At 55.5% G+C, this 9,243-nt stretch overlaps 2 protein-coding genes across 3 annotated transcripts in view; one reads left to right on the plus strand and one right to left on the minus strand.

Moving 5' to 3' along the window:
- The window catches only part of ZNF414 (zinc finger protein 414), a 4,235-nt gene extending 2,802 nt beyond the window's left edge, over nt 1-1,433 (plus strand). Inside the window, exons 6-7 of the mRNA XM_029964311.1 lie at nt 231-481; nt 999-1,433. Of these exons, the coding sequence (XP_029820171.1) occupies nt 231-481; nt 999-1,075 (328 nt within the window). The 3' untranslated portion in view covers nt 1,076-1,433. The remainder of the gene's footprint in view (nt 1-230; nt 482-998) is intronic.
- Nucleotides 1,434-2,859: 1,426 nt separating this feature from the next.
- On the minus strand, nt 2,860-8,453 carry LOC103767012 (acidic leucine-rich nuclear phosphoprotein 32 family member B). 2 transcript variants are annotated; one of them, XM_018088672.2, is made up of 6 exons: nt 8,308-8,453; nt 7,741-7,863; nt 6,577-6,775; nt 6,154-6,272; nt 5,751-5,802; nt 2,860-4,611 (listed from the first exon to the last, which is right to left on the minus strand). In XM_018088672.2, the coding sequence occupies exons 1-6, from the start codon at nt 8,365-8,367 to the stop codon at nt 4,523-4,525; spliced, it is 642 nt and encodes a 213-aa protein (XP_017944161.1). In that variant the 5' UTR covers nt 8,368-8,453; the 3' UTR covers nt 2,860-4,522. The 2 variants fall into 2 exon arrangements, with proteins under 2 accessions (XP_017944161.1, XP_008932343.1); XM_008934095.3 differs by having other exon boundaries at nt 6,154-6,275.
- Nucleotides 8,454-9,243: the final 790 nt, after the last annotated feature.

A 9,243-nucleotide genomic window follows, 5' to 3' on the forward strand; every position in this document is an offset into this window, starting at 1 on the left:
CCCCCAAAGCCCCCCAGCCTTGTCCTGAGGGCAGAAGCAGCAGGATGAGGAGCTGCAGCAGCTCCGTGGGCTCCAGTCCCCCCAGTCCTGAGGCCAAACTGGAACCCTTTGCTCCGTGTGGCACGGAGAGGAGACACACAAGGGGAGGTCGTGCCCGGGGTGCACAGCCTCGCTCCCTGCTCCCAGATTTGAGGTCCCTCCCTCGGGAAGGGAACCCCCCGTGCATGTAGGGCTGGGAGCCCCCGGCCCATCCGAGCCCCCCACGGCACCCGGGAGCGGCCGCTGGGGGTGATCCCTGTGCTTCCCTGCCCGCCCGTCCTTGCAGGGCACTCCTCCAACAGCCGCATCGTGTGGGAGCACACGCGGGGCCGCTACTCCTGCACCCAGTGCCCCTTCTCGGCCGCCTCCCGCGAGGAGATGACCCTGCACATCGAGGACCACCGCAAGAACCCCCCGCCCGGGCGCCTGGACGCCGAGATGGGTACGGGGGGGACCCCGAACTGCCGGGATGCTCGCGGGAATGGGGTCAGTCTGTCCCGCAGGGATAACGCGGATCCTCCTCCGTCTGTCCTGGCGGGGGATGACCAGCCCTGGGGTGGATCCTGGGCTGCAGCTTCTGCCCCAGCCTGTTGCAATGCCCCGGGGGGGGAGGTCCATGTGCCCTCTCTGTGCCCTCTAGCTCCTGGTCACCCCCAGCCCATAGGAATGTCCCTGGCGGGGGCAGTAAATGATCTGGAGAGGTCTGCGTGCCCTCCCAGTGCCCTCCTTCCCTGTGCCCCCTCCCTGCAATAATGCCTCTGGCGGTTTGTGTGCCCCCCAGCCCTTTGCCCCCCCACCGGCATCAATGACCTGGAGGGGTCTGTGTGCCCTCCCAGTGCCCCCCAGCCTCTGCAATGCCCTGGGGAGGGCCATGTTCCCTCCCTGCAGCCCCCAGCCCCCGAGCCCCTGGGTACGAGGGTCCTCCACAGTGCTGACAGCTCTCCCCCCTCTCCCTGCAGATTTCGGGGTGGGTCTCGCCTCCTTCCACGCCAAGATGACGCCGGAGATGGAGAACTCCCTGTACTCCCAGCTCTGATGCCCCGGCTCTCACGGGACTGCTCCTGCTCCTGCTCCTCCCCATCCCTCCCCCCGAGCCGGGCAGGGGGCACCGCCCAGCCCCTGCCACTGGGCTGGGACAGGGATCCCTCCCTGGGCACCGGGAGCACCCCAGCCCAGCCCGGGGTGCCAGAAGGACGGGTGTTTCCTCTGGAATTTTCTCCCCTCCCTTTTATTTTCGGAAACTCTTAAGCACCCGAACCCCCTCGTTCTCCCTCCCCCTAAGGGTTTCGTTGCTTCAGCCCCCGTGGCTCTGGTAGGAGCCGGGTAGGTTGCTCAGGAGTTAGTGGACTTCTCTGGAATGAAACCTCGGAATAATAAATGGGAATTGTACAGGAGTGGTGGCCGGGAGAGGCTCTGTCAGTGCCTGTGGTGGCTGGGGGTGAGGGGGGAGTGGGGCCATCCCTAAGGATGCCCCCCCAAAACTAAAGGCAAGGAGATGGGGGAATACAGGGAAGTCTGTGTGTCACTCTGCTCTGGGCAGGTCTGGGGAAGAGGAAGGTTTGAGGAAGGGAAAGGGGGTGCTCCCTTCCCCCTCAGATCTGTCAGCACATTGCAGACCATGAAGGGCTCCTGAGAAGCAGAGCTGGAGCTTCTGCCAGCTGCATCCCAGCACCCAAACTGGGCACCCAAACCAGGGTGGGACCCCAGCCCCCCGCCAGCCTCGGTGCACAGGCAGAGGTGCCAGGAAAAGGGCATGGACAACCTTTGGGGTGGAGTAGGGCCCCTGTACCCGGCCCTGAGGGGGCTGCACCCCCCGTGGGAGCCGAGCGGCCGCACATTCCCAGCCCGGGGCTCCCCAGGTCCTGCTTTGCCTGATCCCATCCCAGCAGGGTGAAAAGTTTGCTCCAAACTGGTTTGGGGAAGGCGTGCTGGGACATGCTGGGACGTGCTGGTGCCCACACTGGCCCTGGGATGGGAGTCGTGGGAGCACCGGCACCCCCTGCTCTGTACCCTGGGGTCGGGGGCTGCTGCAGCCCCAGGAGGGGACACAGCCCTGGGATAGGCCTCAGGGGGTCTCCTTGGCCGGGCTGGAGATCTCTTCCTCCTGCTGGGATCCCTGCACATGGAGAGCAGCACCCTGGGATGCCCCAGCTCTCTCCTGCTGTCACCCCTGTATTGGGTGGGCACATGGCATGGGGGTCTGTGCCCCTGTGCCCTCCCCAGTCCAGCACAGACCCTCCCTCACCCCGGTCCTGAGCAGGAGGGTGGACATACTGAAGTGTCCCTCAGCTGTAGCCCTGGCTGCTGAGACCTGACAGAGCGACAGCTCATCACAGAGCCGGTGCAGGATCAGAGCCCTGGCAAGGGGAGGGACCTCCCAGGCCCCAGAGTGGGGGGGCACTGTGGCACTGCCACAGCTCCCTGTGGGCACAGGCAGCTTCCCTGGCCCCCCAGCCCACTCTGCCCTACTGAACACCCACGTTCCTCCTCCAGGGCAGGTGCCCACCCCAAAAGGCAGCAGTGGGACCCTTCCCAACCTGTCCCTGATCCTGATCCAGCTACAGCCACCTCCAAGGGCAGAGAGGGCAGGTTCTGCAGACACACCCCTGCTGGGACTCCACACCGGGATGGTCTGTGCCCCCCCACAGCAGAGCCTACCTCACCCCCACCACACCCCCCATCCAGGGCTCAGAGCCAAACCTGGGGACATGGGACACTCACTGCTCTCAGGAGACTCAAATTTGCCCCAAACCTCCCACTCTGAGCACTCCTGGCTGTTCCCATGGCAGAGGCAGCCAAGACAACCCCCACTGCAATGGATTTTTAAAAACTGAAGTCTTTATTAAAGTTTTATCCAAATTTTGTAACAAAAGATACAAAAGGGCTGGAGATCCTTATTTCTGGGACTAGTCTGACCAATCAAAACCTGACAATTACTAGGCTAATATAAAATCCATACAATCTGCTAAAAATGCAGGGAAAAAAAATTAGAACTGCTGCTCTGACATTTCTTTTTTTAAAAATTCCTTAAAACATTTATAAGTTACTCAGTTTGCATTTTACAGGATTAGTTCTTCTCCGAATGGTTACAGCGACTGTACAATGCAAGAGACAACAGCGAGAACAAAGAGCAACGGGATGTGCTGCAACACACACCACTCCTCTGAGGGAAGAAGGGCTGGAGTCTCGGGATGGCCCGGAGCACCCACCGGGAATGCCACAAAGTGCCAGTGCATGTCTGCACCCGTGGGAGCCCCGACAGCAGGACAGCAGTGACCCCCCCACCCCAGCACCCAGCAGGGACCCCCCCGGGTGCCAAAGGGCCAGTTCTCCCGAGGGACGTGCTGGCTGGACACCTCCAGGAACAGGGAAGGTGGGAATGGGTTGGGAACGCTCCTGGCTGGATCCCCCAAATCCTCCTTCCAGCACCCGTGGGGTGAAGGGACACAGGCCCCACTGAGGGGAGAGCTGGAATTCTGCTCTGTGCTGGGAAGGGAGGAGGAGGATGCAATGCCAGGCTGTCCAGAGCTGGCACTGGCTGGCAGAAGGACCCTGAGAATTCACAGGCTAACACGGTCTCCGGGGAACGCCGAGTTAGGAGCATCACAGTGATAGTGGCTGTTCTGTACAGTGAGAAAGGGAGTCTGATGGAAGTGCAGTATCCCTTCACCTGGATTTCCTATCCCTTCCCAAAGGCTGCCCTGGAGGAGCCTCACCATGGCAAAGGCAAAAACCTGACCCACCTGGATATCCAAGTGATGGTTTTTAGGTGGCCACTGGGAAAAATATTCCAGTTTATCAAATAAAATAGGAAATCAAGTGCAGGGCTACTGCAAGGTGCATGGTCAGAGGTACCAGGTCATGCAAGCAGCCCCCCCTCCCCTCCCCTCCCCAAAACCCCACATCCCCAGCACTAAAGCATCTTCAAGCATGTCCAGAGATCACATCACCATGATTTCAGATCAGACACCCTCAGGGATCATTTTCACTTCGAGTCCACGGAGATAAACCAGATTCTCCACCCAAGGTGGCTCAAGAGTCTTCAGAGAGCTGGTCTGAGGGATGGCAAAGACCTTCAGTGCTGGCTGGGTGTGAACTGGAGCTCTGGATCCAGTGTGGCACAGCTGATTTGGGACACAAAGATACCCTAAGGAGGAGATTTTTTTCTCTCTTTTTTTTTTTCTTTTGGATTTTTTGTTCTTTTTTTTTTTTTTTTTTTTTGCAAGCTGCTGCACAAACCACCGAACGGAGAAAAGCCTTTGGTCATGAGATAACTTGTGAGAAAAAGTGAGCCTTGTATGGAAGATTCCCCTGAATGCCTACAGTATTCTAAATCTTAAAAAAATATATTGTGGACGCTGCAGCCATACAAAGGGGGGAGGAGGAGGAGTGGGAGATGGGGATTTACAGTCTCACATAAACACAACGGGGAGGTTTAAGACAAGCACAGTCAGAGTCTGTAAAACTGATTGGCTCGCTGGGCTCAGTCATCCTCATCGTCCTCTTCGTCCTCTGGGTCTTCCTCTCCTTCATCCTCTAGACTTCGTTTTCTCTTCTGCCCACACGGATGGTCTGCAAAGAGAGGCCAAGGGTGAAGTTCTGCCCAGCCCTGGGGAACAGCAGCTGAGCTGTGGCCTCACAAGGCACATCTGGGAGCAAAACCAGCACCATTCCAGAGCAGAGATCCACCCTACCCTGCTCCTCGTGGCACATGGAAAAGCCTGGGATAGCAGCAGACATGAACTACTTTCTGTGCCCTCTGAGCATCCCGTATTTCAACAGCTGCTGGAAAAGGGGTTATTTTTGTTGAGGACCCTCAAAAACGCAGCATCTGCAGAATTCAGTCATTTCTAACCAAGTTCACATGCCCTGTGCTGGAGACTGGTGGGGCCCCAAATCCTGGGGACAGTTCTGGGCCCCTCAGGACAAGGACATGGAGGGGCTGGAGCGTGTCCAGGGAAGGGAATGGAGCTGGGAAGGGGCTGGAGCAGCAGGAGCAGCTGAGGGAGCTGGGGGGGCTCAACCTGGAGAAAAGGAGGCTCAGGGGGGACCTTCTGGCTCTGCAACCCCCTGACAGGAGGGGGGAGCTGGGGGGGGTCGGGCTCTGCTGCCAGGGAACAAGGGACAGGAGGAGAGGGAACAGACTCAAGTTGTGCCAGAGGAGGTTTAGGTTGGATATTAGTGAAAATTCCTTCACGGGAAGGGTGGTCAGACACTGGTACAGGCTGCCCAGGGCAGTGGTGGAGTCATCATCCCTGGAAGTGTTCAAAAACATGTGGATGTGGCACTTAGGGACATGGTTTAGAGGTGAACACGGTGGTGTTGGTCTTGATATTAACAGGGATTTCCCAACCTTAACATTCCATGAGTCATCCAGCCACAACATTCTATCAACATTCATTTGGGTGTTTATATTTGTTAAAATCAGAGGAGTCTGGACCCAAGAAGCTCAGGTCTGCAGCTGAACTGGTTTTCTAGGCAATCTGCCTCAAATATTTGGCAGAATTACCCAGAGTGGTTGGAATTAGGAGGTACTGAAACCTGCTCTCCGTCCCCTTTGTGACCCTTGGTGATGACACTACTCAACATCAGCTTGGGCAGAAAAGCTGCAGCAACAACAGCCCTGAACTGAGGCTTGGGGAGCTCTAAAAACACCAAATATTTGTTGAGGCAGCTTTGGTAAGAAATTGGTTAGTTAGGATTCAACTCACCATCTTCAGCTTCATCCTCTTCATCCTCACCATCTTCCTCCTCATCTTCCTCCTGGAGTTAAAACAAGGCATTTTGTTGCAAGAACCACAACTCCCTGAGCTGTAACTCCACAGCAATCTCTGCTCCCACCCCACTGAAGCCTCAAGGTGCTAGGGAGAAGCTGTTGGTTCCCAAATAGCTCCTCAATCCCTATGGATGGGGCTGCATGGCTTCATCACTTGGGGCCATGGGAAGTACCAGGACAAGCCTGAACTGGAAAACTCTGTGGACCATGAGTCAAAAGGTACAGGGAAAAAGTCAGAGGGGATGGCAAGCTCCTCAGATCTCCCCTCAAAGTGACACCTGGGTCACCAGACAAGGGATAAATGCGTGACCAAACAGCCCGGTGACAGAAAGCCTCACCTCATCATCTACTCCATCCTCCTCCTCTTCACCTTCCAGGTCATCATCTTCATCTTCTTCATCATCAATGACTTCTTCATCCAAATCATCTTCCTCTTCATCATCGTCCTCTTCCTCACCTTCTACCAAAAGGAGAGGGAGGGAAGCGTTCCAGTTCCCAAGTCCTCGCCATCCCCAGACACTCTGCTCACCCCTCAGTGCTGTGTGAGCAGCAGGCAGGGATCACACAGGATGAGGAGGGAGAACAACACCCCTGTCACCTCCCAGAAAATTCCATTCCCTCCCCAGCTTTCTGGAGGAGGGTATGTGGGTACCCAGACAGCCCCTATTCAGTGCTAATCAGTTATGGGGCAACGTGCTCACGCAGAAGCAGAAAGGGGGTTGTTCCCCAGCAAGAAAACCAAGAGGAGAGAAAATCCTCACCTTCCCCATTCTCATACTCATCTTCCAGTGCATCCCCATCTGCTTCAGGGTCTGAGTCAGGGGCTTCCTGCTCATCAGCATCAAAGCCATCCAGGTAGGTGAGCTGGGGCAGGAGGGCGAACACGCTCTCCCGGTAGTTGATGAGCATCGTCACCTCGCAGTTGAAGAGGTCCAGACTGTGAAGGTTGGGCAGCTTTTTCTGCAAAAATCAATGCATTAACATTATTTACAACACTGTTTGGAGATCAGGCAGCCATGGGAGGACAGTGGCTCTGCCCCATGTGCTCCTCAGACACAGGGAAGTCGCTGCTCTTGCTATTTGTGGACACAGAAAATTTCTTTCCAGCTCCTCTATTTCCCTTCCTTGGAGTCAACTCTGAAACCATCTGCAAATCTTTCTTTCTTCTGAACAGGCACAGAAAGCCAAGGAATCACTGAGCTGGACTCATCCTGCCCAAAATATCACGCAAAATACGCAAGAGCAGAGCACAAGGAGAGCTGCAGCCTGAGTGCCCTCAGCACAGCCCAGCTCAGGCCATCCCACCAGGCACCAGGTCAAGGAAAGTAGGAGCAAAACAGTGCCAAATTCCTTCTGGAAGGGATGGATGGACCAAACAGCCAATGAGGCAAATGCCCCAAACCAGATCTTTCACGTATCCCTTAGGATCACATGACAGGAGCCTTCTTGGGGCAGTTCCGATGGAATCTCAGAGGTCTTTTCCAACCTAAGTGACTCTGTGATTCTGTGACTGGGAGCCCCTGCAATGCCGTGGCAGCAGGAGGGTCCCAGCCCAGCAGAATCTTTAGGCTGATGTGACAGATGCCCTGACTGGTGTCCAAGTACCTCATTCCATGACACCCCAGGTGCCACCTACCTCCAACTGCCTCCGACCCTCTCCCGGTCCTTTCCCAGATGGACACTGAGCATCCACAGTTTTACTCATCCAGCCCAATTTCACGCTTCTTTTAGCAACTGGTTGCTGGTTTTCCAGACTGAGGAGCCATTAACTATTAGCCCAGCCTCAAACTGGGCTCAAATCTGTTCCCATCAGAACCACGAAGTGCTGTTGGAACAGTTACCAAGACATTGGATTCCTGCTGCACAGACCCAATTCCCCAAAGGAAACGTCATCCCTGAGATTCCAGCCTGGAATCTTCACTCACCAAGGGCTCCAGGGTATTGATGTCTTTGATCTTGTTGCCACTGAGATTCAAGTGTGTCAGGTTGGGAGTTTTCTCTGCTAGAACTTCAAGGCCACCAGAAATCCTGTTATCACTCAGCTCCAGCTGCCAGGGGGGAACATCACATGGTCACTGAGAGTTTCAGCTCGTGATGTGGGGAAGAACATTGCCCTAAGAACTGGGCCACAGTGAGCACCCAAATTCCAGACCCTGTCACAGAGCAGCAGGTCAAGTTTTCCCTTGAAACCCGTTTCCTGCAGTGACGCAGCACTGCCAGCCACCTCCATGCTCGTAGGTGCCCCAAAATCCAAAATATTTATGTTATGAAGCCTCTGACAGCAGCAGAACAGCAAAAGGAAGAGAAGGAGGACACTCAACATCTAAAGAGCTCAGAAGCATCTTGTGCACTCAAATCTGACCCCTCTCACTTGCTCAAAGAGGAAAAAAGCAAAATTAAATGGCCTTTTCTTGGCGAATACAGGAAAAACAAGTGCCACCAGAAGTCTCAGGGCAAGGACTGGTGGAGATGGGACCACAGGCCTGACTCACCTTCCGGAGCTTGTTGAGTTTGGGGAGGTTGGACACAGACAGCAGGTTGATGTTAATCATGCTGAGGAACTCCAGGTTCTCAAAGTCCGAGGAGAGACCAACCACCTTCCCATCCTCCGAGCGACAGTTATCCAAGACCAGCTCCTTCACCTGCAAACAGAGACACCCCCAGTGTTACCTCACCTGCCAAAGTGTCACCTGGGGTCTGTCAGGTGACATCAGGCTGTGCCTGAAGTTCCTCCTCACTCAGATCAAAGGACACACGAGATCTTGGAGCCAAAGAACTGCAGTGAGGGCACAAGCTGAGAATCCCTCATCGTGGTGGGAGCTTCAGCCTTTAATCACGAGCCACCAACACACGACAGCAGACCCACCAAGGTCCCCCTTGTCCATGAAGCAGCACCCAGGGTGGGACCATGAGTTCACATCAAAACACTCCATGCAGAAGCATCAATAAGCTTTCAGAGTCACACTCCAGGCTTCACTAATGAGAGGCCAAACAAGGTCATCTGGTTTTGCCCCCTTCCGTGTTCTCCCCCACACCACTGGGGTGCTGGAAAACCCGCCCCTGGAGGATCTGCTTCCCTGTGACAGGTTCCAACCTCAGGCTCCTGCTGCAGGGCCACTGATGGCATCTAATGCTGTGCCCAGCACGGATCACACACAGAAACCATTGTTACCCAGGAACTCTGCACAAAAATCAACCTGTTTGGGCCACCAGGACCTTAAAGCACCAGCACAGAACTGCTCCCCTCTAAACATCTGGGGGTAAAACATCCCTGGCACCCCTTTCTCCCCCAAAGTGTGGGGGAATGATACTCCAGCCCAAGCTCTCACAAGCAACTTCCAAAACCTGCTTTTACCCCACACATTCTTCACAGCAAGATGCAAAAATGAGCCTTGGCCAGAAGGCTCGTGGCGCTTTCCAAATTCCTC

Source organism: Manacus vitellinus, unplaced genomic scaffold (assembly GCF_001715985.3).
Source record: "Manacus vitellinus isolate BGI_N305 unplaced genomic scaffold, ASM171598v3 scaffold_107_pilon, whole genome shotgun sequence".
NCBI lineage: Eukaryota > Metazoa > Chordata > Aves > Passeriformes > Pipridae > Manacus > Manacus vitellinus.